Source organism: Enoplosus armatus, chromosome 15 (genome assembly GCF_043641665.1).
Source record: "Enoplosus armatus isolate fEnoArm2 chromosome 15, fEnoArm2.hap1, whole genome shotgun sequence".
NCBI classification, from domain to species: domain Eukaryota; kingdom Metazoa; phylum Chordata; class Actinopteri; order Centrarchiformes; family Enoplosidae; genus Enoplosus; species Enoplosus armatus.
In genome coordinates, this window is record NC_092194.1 from 15,567,695 (window position 1) to 15,581,732 (window position 14,038).

Sequence of the window (14,038 nt, forward strand, 5' to 3'; positions counted from 1 at the left end):
CAGCCACAGCCAAGTATACTGTAGCCACCAGATATCTCCAGGACCAAGGCACATTTATGCCAGCTTCATATGACCAACATCTGCAGAAATTACAAGACTAAAACGTGAAATCTTGAATGAAACGACTCGAGTGAGAGTAAAAGCGCAGAATTGTTGCATTCATTGGATCAGATTACATGGTAAACCCAGCTCAAGTACGTTTTTCGACATAAATAAAGTGATATAAACGCACAGTTGACATAAAATAACTATCAGTCAGATATAAATTAGGCTATATCAAGCAAGGGTATCTAGAGATATGGAAATACACCATTTAATGCTTTGTAGTTAGTTTAATTGTATTGATAAGGTCATATGTGAGCTTTTAAAAAAATCACGTCATTATCTGATCCAGGATCAGCACAACGGACAGTGACCTGATTGGGTTTCAGCACCATGGAGAGAGCCAGGAATACAGCAGTGTATACAGTTGGCTATAGGCTACATATAAACTACTGTAAATTCACACATAATAGAGCAAAACAACATGCAATAGGTGCAATGAAGGTAGGAGAGTCGATAAACCAGGAAGTGTACCAGCCCAGTACAGATACTCCAGATTAATTCTCAGCCCATGTCGGCAGAAATGAGAACATTTCATTCATGTTGTTTAATATCACTGTTAAGTGTGAGGAGGCTTAGCCCTGGTGCTAATAAAGGCCTGTGGCCGAGTTAGACCAGGCCTTGTTTTGAGCGGTTTGTCTGTACGTGACGGTCTCGCTGTATGACTCACCAACTCTCCATCCACACGGCCTTGTGTTTGTCTCCCTCTGTCGGTGCTGGTGGGAACTGCAGGAGATGTTACAAAGCAGGCAGTGATGGTCAAACAGACAGACAGGATGATTTCAAGTAGCATTGATTGCTTCAGTGGGGGTGGGGGATAATGAGCAAAAGATCTGGGAGGAGCAGGTTAATGCAGGCTTAGACAGGAGGAACGATTATGCAAGAATATGCAGATAAAGTCACATTGGATAGGAGAAGAGAGGGAGAGACTCGAATCAAGAGTCATTATTCAAAACAAGGCAAGACACAGCTGTGCTAAACTTACCAAACCTCGGTTCTCCCAGCCTTTACTTTCAGAAGTCTTCTTACCTTCTTACGTTAGCATACATTAGCATTAATTTAGCTTATTTGTAATGATCTTAAAATGTGTTATTTGCTGTAGAATACATTAGTTAACTTTTAAGCCCCATGAAACTCAAGTTCCCTAATATCATTATTCATGTATCAGAATGAACTTTAAACTCTAAACTTTGTACATGAAGTCCTTCAAGTGCTCAAAAAACGTCTGCAGCCATGCAAGTGTTTCTGTGAGGCCGTGCTAGACACAGTGGTGCTTTGAGCTAAAAGCTAATGTCAGCATGCTAACATGCTCAAAATCACGATGCTAACATGCTGATGTTGCCTAGCAGGAATGTTTACCATGGTCACTATTTTAGATTAGCATTTTGCTAATTAGCACTGAACAAAGTACAGTGGATCTCATTTGTTTTGCAGGTATTTGGTCATAAAGCAAAGTACTGGAAAATTAGAATTAGCTAAGACTTTGATTGCGCTACAGGAAAGGTCAGGGGAGACTCACCATATGGGAACCATGAATGACTGCTGATGGCGTTAGATAAAAATTTAGAGAATCACCAAAATCATTCATCATCTGGGCACAAAGAATATCTGTACCAAATTTCACAGAAATCCATTCATAAGTTGTCAAGACATGTCACTAAAAACAAAAAATGTCAATCAGGGGATCACCTAAGTCAGTAGGATTCATCCTCTGGGGACCATGAACATGTGTACAAAATGTTGTCAATCCATTCATTAGTTGTTGAGATATTCAGTCTTTGTAATAAGCAAAAGCCAGCTGAAAAAAGTTTGTGTATGTAAAAAAACACTCCTTTCCTTCTTGGTCCCCATTCTCCTCTTTTCTTCTAATGTCCTAAGCCATTACAGGCCCCACACTCAAAACAAAGCCTTGGATCAAACCACACACAGTAACACAATGCAATAATTGGTTTCTGTGTCCAATTTCTATTTAATCAATAACCTGTCGGCCACCGGTGGCTGAGGGGATACATAACAAACACCCAACAGACGCATCTTCACGGCAGCCATTTCCAGATGGGTGCCTTCCTCTCCCCGTGGCGGTGTGTGGCCATCGCGCCGGCTCCGTCCACCATTTCCCATGCATTACATCCAGTGCACCAACACAAAGGGCCTCCCATTCAGAGCCCCTCAAGCGTGAACACAGAGCCAAACACAAATTAGAGTGTGGGTGGTTAGGCTGTCTGAATGCCGGTAAATGTACTTGAGGATGACAGGTCAAAAGATCAAGTGGATACGTAGGATGGGAGAGAAAATGTGCATGGCATTAGTATTTTACCTGCAACAAATCACAACAAGAAACAAACATTTTCTGCTATAGCAAATTTAAAATAAACTATATTGACAGTTTATTACAAAATGATCCACAGCTACAAATCTGCTAACAAAAATTGGAATTCCATGTAAAAACAAAAAGGTAGTTCAGAGACGTTTAATAAGTAATTTGAGGTAATCATTCTTTTAGTGGATATATAACAATTTGGAAAAGGGTAATTGAAACTTTTAATGTTTCCCAAGACACACAGTGAGATATTTGGGCACCATTTAATATTATTGCAGATAAAGTTCATTAATAAGAACATTTTGGTGCTGCAAAATGAACTAGAACCAAATCCACAGAGGTCATGGATCCAGAAATACAATTTCCCTGACTTGCCACTGCTATAAAAAACAATTACAGAAATCACTGGTGTGTGAACATTGTAATTTGGACCAAATAAAATCCAATTTCCCACTTTGTGAGGAATGACACCGCTTGGAGAGAGGGCAACAGAAGAAACAGGAATAAATCTGAAAGTTTAAAGCCACACAGGAAGACAGTGTTCTTCAGTTCATTAGAGTTCCAGTTTTATTGTTTCATCATTATAAAATGATAAATTAAGACGTATGAAAAGACAGAAGTCATCCAGTTTAATTTACAGATTGAGAACCTTCCCAGCAGCTCAAACAGACGTTAAATGCTGCTTGGCACATGCAAAAGTACCGCCTTTAAGAGCAAGAAGAAATAAATTACATGTTAAAGTTCCAGTTTTGTTTAACCATGTTAGAAAATGCTGTTTATGGACACAATTGAAGACAACCTGCTTTTATAACCGTTATGTTACCAGCCTCAGTTTTATGTCACAAACGGCTCAATTAGACATAATAATATTGACTTCACTGCCAGTGTTGCAGAAACCTGCAGGCACACAGTCATAACTTTTGCTATGAATGTATCTCTTTCCACTTATTTTGTCACACTACAAGAAAGAAAATAAGATCCCACAAAAGGTCACAGCTTCACTGATTGTCTTACCGATGGCAGTAAACTGATGTGAATGCATAAACAAGCTATTATTTATTTTTAGGCGTGTGAAGCTTCAGTCCACCACATGACGGGTTGGTTGATCATCATCGTCATGGGAGGAGGAGGAGGAAGAGGAGTTACTCATCCAGTAACTCTTTCAAGTACCCAAACATACACACACAGACACACACACACACACACACACACACACACACACAAAGCCTTCCCATGTCTCTCACTGGTCCTTTTCATGGTTAAGGGCCCGGTTAACCGCTGATGGAACAAACAGAGAAGAAAAAAAACACTATATTTTGCAGAGAGGTAAAAAAAGACTCAAAAATACAACCGATTATTGTATTTAAGGATGTATGTTTACAGTGTGACGAGGTTGGGGCTAGGCAATCAATCAAAAAGTTACCAAAACAAACATTATGTCTCTATAACCGACCTAATTTCAGTCAAGTCAATAAGTTCAATAAATGAATTCTTTCCTTCCTCTAATGCACCCGAAAGTACAACAAAACCCTATAGGCATGAGAACAAAACCAGCCAGAGTTTGCTGTGTGGGTTCATTTCATAAGTCGAGTGGGCATCGTTCCACCTAGCTGTTTTAGGCGATGTAATTATGCATGTCTGGTCAAACTCAGAAAGAAGAAAACTTTGAAGGAAAGCAGCTGGGGGGTCGGGTGTAGATGAGAAAGAACAGGTGCCAACATTCACAGGACAAAACAAACTTGGAAATACTATCGGAAAAATAGCGGAGTAGCGCAGCACACAGACAACAACGGTGTTGCACTCGGGGAGCTAGGTGTGCTAGCGGTCGCAGCAGAGTCAGGCTAGTAGTAAGCTGCGTGAATGTTCAGCATGTTTGTTATAGTCAAGAAGCAAGCAGAGTTAGCAAAGTTGGCTACAACTTAGGTCTGGAACAGGAGTGTTTCTAGACCACAGTCTGGAGACTGAAGCAAGTCATGTCAGACAAGAGATGTAAAATAGAGATTCACTTTGAGGACGGAGAATCTTGTGCAAAGGTGTATTTAATAAGACATAGTTAATTAATCGTTACCAAGGTAAATGTGGCAACTAATCATGATGTTGATTTCAGGTGATTTCGCCCAGCCCTATATGAGGTGATACAGAAGTTTGTCTGCTGTGAGAACATGTTACTGCAGCACATACAGTCTATAAATGTGGCTGTACTTGCATGTATATTGCAGTCTCACCCTCCTTTGTGACGGTCTCAGTTATGTTCTTAGCCTTGGCACTCAGATCGCTGACCACATTGTCCATGGTAGCCTGGTGTTTCAAGAAAAATGGCCGGATCACACGCTTGTACAAGATCTCAGAACCGTTCCACGTCACCGGAGCCATGCACCACATCAGGAACAAACACTGAGGAGAGAGCAGAGGGCAGATCTTTAGATATAATGCTGATGTGTAACGTCCTGTCCAAAGTGACTAATGTCGGGCTCTTTATCTTGTGTGATAATAAATTGAGTGACTTTGGGTTTTAGACAGTTAGTTGAAAAAAACCCAAACAAACAAGCAATTTGAAGACGTCACCATGGGTTTTTAGGAAATTGTGATCATTTTTCACCATGTTCTGACATTTTATGGGCCGACTTTTCAATCAATTAATAATGAAAAATAAAAAAGCCCAAAAAAACACAACCTTGTGCATTGAACAAGTGTTAGCATTTTGCTGAAATGTGTGCTGCTGTATTGTTGTGTAACATAACAGGCCTGCCTTAATTTACCACAGTATGATGCATTGTTTATTAATCCCATTTTTCCAGGATTATGTTTATTCATTGAAATCAAACCATTTTAATGAAGGCAAGCAATGTTTATCATGGTAATTTGGCTAGAACAATGGATAGTGAGGTGACTTTTTCATAGCGGAAGCAGGACTTTTTAATACGTGGGGTCACTTTGTCTCATAACATAACTCATAACTTTTCTCAACCTATTATGACAAACTAACTAATCTCTCAGGTCAAAAAGGACATGAAGCAGTGAGAAATACTTCTGTAACTGACCAATTCCACACTACATAGCCTACCAATTGTGCACAGTATGTACTAGTATATACACAAATCTTTATAGAATATAGTATTTAGTTAGTACACAGGAACAACATGTTTTACAGTCGATATATTTTATGGGTTTACGACATACCTAGAAAGAAAAATCTAGTACTGCAACTCTGGAACGCCGATGCCAATAACAATTCAACAAAAGAGGGCAAAATGTTTTGCCAAAGCTGTAATATTTAATTATTTATTTATTTTTTCCAATATATTTCTAGAGGTGTCTCAGTACCATTCAAAATTCATTCCTATATTTTGCAGCTGTGAGTCACTCTTCCATTTCTTTTGTACAATGCATTGCGGGACAACAATGTCCCTCAACAGCAGACTCAAAAGTATTTTTTAGTTTGCATACTGACTTTTATGAGTATACTTCATTTTGTGACTTTTCCACTGTGAACACACTACATAATCAAAACTTGCTTAGAATTAATATGTAGTATGTAGTTGGGACCCAGCATGTCTGCATACAGTAACTTCCTTATTGTGCCATTACAGGACGTGTCCACAAGAGCGCGCTCTTGGCAAGCTACAATACAGAGAGGCCCGAAGACAACAACCCTCATGTGATTCAACACTGCATGACTGTTGCTTCATAGTGAAAGCAGACTTAGGTCAGTTGTCAACTTCATACAGAGGAGCTAAATAGTGAAAATAGTAAAATTGAAAGTATAAAAAAAATAGTATCAAATATAAACTATACAAAAAAACACTTCAAACAAAAAGGCCAGCCTACCTTGCTAGCATAGTAAAAGGGGAACCAGAAGAGGAAGATGTCAGAGAAAGCCTCGACGATGCTGAAGAGTCCATAAACAACCCAGTAGGTCAGCCACTGTGTGTCATCCTCCTTAACATTGCTCTCGATGGCCTTAATACTGAATGAAGAAGAAGGCAGGTTTGATTCAGGAGACTGATGAGGTCAAAATGTAAACAGTACATAAAAATTAAAAGTTAGTCTGAACTGCTAGGGTGCATTTAAAAAGGCACGCTGTGGAGTTTTTTAGAAGTAGTGGCACTGCAGAGCAAGGTTTTGATGAAAGTACCAGCATCTCACTCGAGGATGCTCATTAAAAAATTCATTGAAGAAAGGCTTTCCAAAAGGCAGAAAATGTACTCAACAATTTTGTTAGGCCTGAATGATACATCCAGTGTGATTTGGTGAACAACACTGAATGTTTAAAAACCTTTTTGTCTCACTTTTTCTATTGCATTGTTTTGGCATTTACTGAAACAAGCTGAATTTCATACATACGAGAAATATGCTGGATAGGCAAAGCCAATCAGGTTGCAGAGCAGTGAGGCTCCATATCCAAACAGAAGATACAGCCCGATAAAACTCAGAACACCTGCAAAGAGAGAAAGACGAGAGGTGGCAGCGATGTGAGAGCAGAAAGTGGGACAGGAAGGGGAGGGTGAGGTTATCCAGTTACTTAACAAACACGTCTAATGTCAAGCCACATTAATTTGCTGTCAGCAGAGTGTGTCTGATAGCAGGATGTGAGGACAGCACAGTACCAGGATTAGGAGGAGCACTAAACACAAGTCAAATACAGACTTGCATTAAAATCCAGTCAGTGGAAGAGTTGACTTTTAATACACTACAAGGCTCACACAGTCATGTGAGTATATACTCCTCAGGCATGTGAGAGATTCCACAAATGCCATTGGTTTTAAAACAAAATTTGTATTACCATTACAGTGTACATGTAATGTGCAAAGCAATCTTAATAGATGCCTTTAAATGCAAACAGGGATTCCCACGTGTAATGTATATACTTTTGCTGTCCTTAAGGTAATGGTTTCATTAAGAGCCGTTAGAAATTAGGCAATTCATAGAAAATTAATCGGCAATGATTTTGACAATCAATTAAATAATTTCAGTAATTCTATCAATCAAAAATGCCAATGCCAACATTTGCTGGTTCTAACTTCTCAAATGTGAGATTTGATGCTTTTATTTGTCACATGATAGTAAACTGAATGTCTGTGGGATTTAGATTGTTGGTCGAATATAAACAAGCAATTTGAAGATTTCACTTTGGGCTCTGGGAAATTATATGGCTGTTTTCTGACATTTTATAGCCAAAGCGATTAAATGAGAAAATAATTGCAAGGTTAATTAATAATAAAAAAATATATACATTTGCAGCCCTAGTTTCATCTGCACAAGTAAAATGCAAAATATACATTCAGTGGCCACATTATTAGGTACACCTATACAATCTAATGCAATCCTTATATAACTGTTCTGCCACAAAGTCTACTTTTATGATGCATATAATGTTCAGTTTTTTTGTCATAGAGGGGTTAATTTAACTATGTTTTACCACTGAGGTCATAGTTAGACAAAAAGACAAAAATGATTAAATAGACAAAACAAATTAGGCACCTCTCAATGTAACATACAACACCATGACAATACTAACAAAAACTGAACATTAACTTCATAAAAAGGTAGAATTTATGGCAGAACAGTTGTACTGAATTGCAATTTTGCACAGGTGTACCTAATAAAGTGGCCACTGAGTAAAGAGGATGTTTTGCTTTACAGGGCTATGTTTCAAATTACACACAAACACACCACGAAACAGCAAAACAAAATCTGCAGGGACAATCAGCTCTGTATGAACTGAGCTATATGCTGCTTTCTTTGAGCAATAGCAAGTTGGCTGCATTGCTTAATCCCTCAGAGGCTTAAACAGCTTGCTGGTTAGCTGACAGCGAGATGCTGACTTCAAAGCAAGTACACTGCAACCTCACCGGCCAGCCACCATCAGCCTATTCATGTCTTCCATTTGTGATTGATTTCTCCAAATGAGTCATGTTTTTTTAGATTTTCAAAGGGGATATTGGCATTAAAAAATGCACGTTTCTTCTTAAGGCTCAATCAACGTTTCCCCATCTTCTTCAAAACACTCACAGGCCTATAAAACAATTTCAACTCACAGATCTTTTTCTGCGTGTGGGAACCTAGGGACAGGTTTAGGGCAAAGCAGGACAAGAGGACTGAAGGTCTAACCCTCAAGCAGCTGCCATATATCATTCAAACTTGTGCAAAACTTGACAGTTGATATAAAATTCAACTTGCATAAATCCCATAAACATAATGAAGTCACACAGTACCCAAAGCACTAAAAGCCTTTCATACTATTCTAACCATTGCCTGGTCTTTACATCTCATTTGTTTGCCCCAGCTCACATACAAATGTCCATGACAGCCCACAATTCCCAGTCTGCCCGTCTCTCTCTATATCCAATGAAGGCAAAACTGGACGAACTGGTTGAAATGGAAGCCCCTGAAGAAACGGCTGACATAAGCCGACACTCCTATCTGGACAGCAATGCTTTGCATAGGGAAATCATAAACTGACTTTTAATTAGTCAGTGATGAATAATAATAAAAAGCTGACTGCAAAAAACCTTTCCATAACTGCATGCCATCTGTCTCTGTATTGTGAGTAAGCAACTCCTGAACTGCTTCAAGAAAATGAACAATGCATCCATGTGACAAAACATAGATTTTACAGCCTTAAATGAAAACACATGTCCTTCTCGTGGAAGAACTAAAGGGCACAAAAGTTGCGTAATACTGTAATGTATGACTCAAACTACTCATCAGAGTTGCAGGAGTTGTAATTCATCGGAAAATCCAGTTCCTCTTAGCCTCAAATCATCACAAAAACCTATTGTTAAGAGTACAGTGGGCGAGGGGTTGAAGTTGGCTTTAAAAATATGAAGCTAACAAACAACAGCCACTCACTCAGTGACTTTGGCTGCATACACAGTAGAGATAAGGCCTGAACTTGAGACTTTTCTTAGCTAAACAGCAGACAATTTAAGGAACTCTGTTCGACTGACACGCACGGATCAAGGCAAAGTCCAACATAACATTGTAGTGAGCCAACAGGAAATAATTTCTTGTATTCAAGCCATTATCAGTGTACACGTTTGTAACAAGCCTGCAATGTGGCCAAAGTATCAAATTAATGGTTGCTGCCTTACTAATAAGACAGTTGGCAAAGACAGAACAGGTATAATTTGGATGCTCTGTCTGGTTCTGCCTTCTGCTAAATGCAGGGTAGAGACAAAGTCAAGGGCTGTATGCATACAATCCTTTTTGCAAGCTAGTTTGGTGGTGTGTGTGACAAAAACATGGAAGTATTGAAATGCAGATCTGAGTGAGCTTGACACCAACTGAATCTGACAAACTGATATCTTCTCATCATTTGATCGTTGTATTAATCCTGAGAGGGTAATAGCGCCTCAAAAATGACAGAGATCTGGCCTCTTTTACTCAATGACACTTCAAAAGGGGTTGATGTTGGGTAGAGCCAGACCAATAAATAGCCTGACTTATACATATTATTATATATTACCCATCAACTCATCACAGATCAACATCACAGGAAGTGTCAGCTGACAAGCATCAAGAAATTGCAGTATAGAGTTTTCATAGAAATGTTTGGGGAAGTTTAGAATAGGGCTGCAACTAACAATTATTTTCATTAACGATTGGTCTGCCAGTTGTTTTCTTGTTTAATCATTTGTTCTATCAAATGCCATAAAATAGTGAAAAATGTCCATCACCGTTTCCCAGAATCCAAGTTGACTTCAAATGCCTAAAAGCCAACAATCCAAACCCCAGAGACATTACATTTACAATCATAAAAAACAGAAAAAGCTGCAAATCTTAAATAATTGGTTGCCATTTTGCTTTAAAAATTACTCAAACGATTAATCCATTATCAAAATTGTTGCAGGGTAATTTTCTGTCGATCCACTAATCGCTTAATCGACTGATCATTTCAGCTCTAATTTTGAGAGTGTGTTTCCATTACATAGTTTGTCCGTCTGAGACAACTTATACATTTAGTTTTCAGTTTTCAGCTGCTTAAAGTCTCGCTTAGCACATATCTTGGTCACAGTTATTTAATTTAAAGGATCCTTCACATCCTCTGTGACCTTGAAATTGGTTGTTTCAATGCATACTCATGTTTATGTTGTGAACCCACATCTGTGTAGATCAATTTTGAGTGAAGACAGTGGGTCTGAATGTAGGTCATCCTGGCTAACATGTTTCCTGTAGCTGAGTGGCATCATAGCCGGACGCTGACGTACATAGCCTGAGGTGTCTTGCCTTTATTGACATCTACTGTGCAAACTGACAACAGATGTGTCAAAACACAACTCCTAAAAGATAACTTAGAGCAGCCTGCAGTTGAATAACCAGTCATCCTAGAAACTCCTTCCATCTCTGCCTTGCACTGGATATTTAAGGACGTGATAAAAATACCCCTGGGACCAGCTGGTGGTGGTGGCCCTGAGATATTAGAAGCACTTCGTATCAACTGCAATACTTTGAAATAGGTGTGTGTAAGGAGGATTATATGCCAACTCTAATCTTGTAATGTAACATAAAAGGTCTGAGCTGAGCTTTAGAAGGGTAATAAAGTGAGCCAGCTAACAGTGCCACAGGATATGAAACCACACTGAAAAGTCAAGTACTCATGCAACAGTGTGACCACAACCGGCTGCCAGTTGCAGTTTGAATCAGCTAAAAGAGCTAATGTTGGTTTGTTTGCTAGCTAAACATGAAGAATGTAGCTAGTTTTTGAAGATGACGTTAAGCCCCTAAGTCCAGTAGTATCTCCAGTATTTGATAGTACATTTAAGCATTTATGAATGTTTAACTAGGTCTCTACTCCTTTTCACGGAGCCGTTAACATACCCAAGGCGATATACTCTCTCTTCACTCCCGTTTTTTCTTCCAGCGTCGCCAACTGATCTGTCACAAAGTTCTTCTCGTGGAGTAGCGTCACGAAGCGCTCCTTAAACTGACTCATTTTCGGGCTTTCCTGAGCCTGTGGCCGACACACACCGCACAGAAAACAAAACAACTGTTATACGTGTCGATGCTTGGGGTATTTATGATAAAAAGAGGGGTTATTTTACTAACCTTTGTTTGATAATTGGCCCGAAAACTTGCCGCTGGATGGCTGGCTGCTGACTCCGCCGAGTTGCGGTGGCAGTGGGGGGAGGAGTTTGAAAGTTGCCCGCTGACCAATCACAGAGCTCCGGTGAGTAACGTTTACTGCAGCAGGTGATTAAACAACGGTTTGAGCTGAGGGCAATGAGGGAAGAAGTTCTGCTTCAGGTCCTGGAGCCATTTTAACAGCTAAAAAAACACACCTAACTGTGTTTTATCTGCTTGATATTTCATGACTTTTCCTAAGTATTGCTTATAAACATGATTTTTGAATTGACGACATGTTTCAGAAGTCAACTCACAGACAACTCACTACTTCTGTTTGAGCCCCCTGTTGTAAATCTAATTTAATACGATAGGTTTTATGCTCTATATCAGGACATGGGACGGTACTTTTTCCACACAGCACCACCCCTAAATCCTCAAACATGTGAGAGGTCTTTTTGTATTTCTGTTTTTTTTTTTATTTTGGAGTTTTATAAAAGTTTGTTCATAAGTCTCTGAGGCCTCTGAATTTTTGAAATATATATAATTGAAATATACATTTGTTGCTGAAATATTTCCTTATTTGGTGTTTTATGGACTTTTTCGTATTTTTTCCTTCATCAAATTTGCATTTGTGGTAAAGGGAAAGAGTTACCACTTTAATACTTTGCTAATACATATTGGGTTTGGATAAGATGAGGAGGAAAGAAAAAACATTTTAAATGGAAAATAAATTTAGCAATTATTAATATTAATTTCACACACGTATATTATTTTCCTTTGAATTGTGCAGTACTTGCGTAAATGTACCTCTTATTTCCAACCACTTAAACAACCACCACTAATTTCAATTTTATTCCATGTTTTTTATGGTAAAAACTGTTTAAAATGTTGTACCTGCCTGATACCTGATCATGGTCGAGCGTTTGTTAAGGAGTTAAGGAGAGACATACTGTATAACTGTAATATTTTAGTTTGACCAAAAAAATCTAAACTCAGGATCCCCTTACTAGTTTTTTCTGCATCTTTTTTCTGCTTCTTCTGCAACTGCATCTCATGATCTTCCTCAGTGGACAGAGTCAGTTGTAATGAAGTTAGTCACAGTATAGTATAGTATAGTATAGTAGAGTGTATATAAAAACATTTATAAACTTTACGTTTGGTATTGTTTAACTATGTTGACAGGATAACGTTAGCCAAGTTCTGTGATTTATGATAAATGTTGTGGATTGTAAAACATCCACCTGATGTTAAGTCACAAACAAACAAATTGTTAAATAAATAGGCAAGGCAGCTTTATTTATATAACACATTTCAAAAACAGAGGCAATTCAAAGTGTTTTACATAGGCAAAGAAAAGCATTAGAATGACATTAAAAACAATAAGCAATGAAAACCAGAATAAAATCAATTAAGAAAGAATAAAATGAAATAAAAGACACTGAATAAAATGAAATGCAGTTACAGTGCGGTTACAGTAGAGAGCAGTAATAAGTTGCCCCAAATGCAACAGAGGAAATAAAAGTGCAGTAGAGAAATCAATCAATCAAAGGCTCAGGAGAACAGAGTCTTTGATTTAGTTGTTAGCCAAACCATGTATCCTCATGATCCATTCAGTAGCTGTTCTGGACCTTTTAATCACATCACATGATCTTCATCAGCAGATGGAGTTTGCTCAGTTTTTATGGGACTGTAGATGTTAAATTACTGATGTTTATCGGAACACTTTAAGAACTTATTGGCATGTTGGCTTATAAGGTAAGAATTGAAAGGTAGTTTCTATACCTATATACCAATAGATTGATCGAAAATTTCCATTCGATAGAGCCTAAAAGTTACAGATGTACCTGTGTAATTTCCCCCCGGGGATCAATAAAGTATTTCTGATTCTGATTCTGATTCTGAAAATAATATGTTAAGGCCTATGAATGCTAATGTTAACCTAGGAGGGTAATTTCTGAAAATAAAAGCCTGAAAACACTGAGTTTAAGTTACATTCATGGTGTCTGTTTGAATGTATAGTGTATTTGTCCTAATATCACAACTGGAGCATCTGGATTAACAGATTGAAGTAGGTGATCATGGAAAATGTTCAGGGCCGAATACAAACTCAATCTCATCGTGAAGTTGTTGTGAAGCTGGAAAGCCAGTAGAGGGCAGCATGCACCTGTTCATGAGCACAAAGCATAGACTGTAGAAAGATTATGTTCAGTCAATGGCACAGAGGCTTTTGGGGAACAGCAGAGAGATGAGGAACAGAAAGACTAAAGTTTCTACATGTGCTGAATCAGTCCACAGGGAGATGTAGCCTAGACTTACTCCAACTCATCTCTCCCTTTCAGTTTCACAAGGACAGGTGTGCCAAAATGTATTTTGCATGACTTTTATGCATCACTGCTCATCAGAGTTCAAGTTCTTATGTCACAAAGAGTCTGAACTCTTTTCATGCACTCACAATGAAAACTGCATCGGGATGATGTTGGCAATAACTCTGTTCGTAGTGTTGGGTTTTTTGAGTCAGGATGAGAAGTTTTTTGTCATTTATCTAACATC

At 38.5% G+C, this 14,038-nt stretch overlaps 1 protein-coding gene across 1 annotated transcript; it reads right to left on the reverse strand.

Annotated features, from left to right (window-relative positions):
- Positions 1–2,971: 2,971 nt before the first annotated feature.
- Positions 2,972–11,523, reverse strand: LOC139297561 (receptor expression-enhancing protein 5). Its single transcript, XM_070920286.1, has 6 exons — positions 11,471–11,523; positions 11,243–11,375; positions 6,767–6,860; positions 6,251–6,389; positions 4,648–4,816; positions 2,972–3,700 (listed from the first exon to the last, which is right to left on the reverse strand). The coding sequence occupies exons 2-6, from the start codon at positions 11,355–11,357 to the stop codon at positions 3,663–3,665; spliced, it is 555 nt and encodes a 184-aa protein (XP_070776387.1). The 5' UTR covers positions 11,358–11,375; positions 11,471–11,523; the 3' UTR covers positions 2,972–3,662.
- Between the last annotated feature and the right edge of the window lie 2,515 nt (positions 11,524–14,038).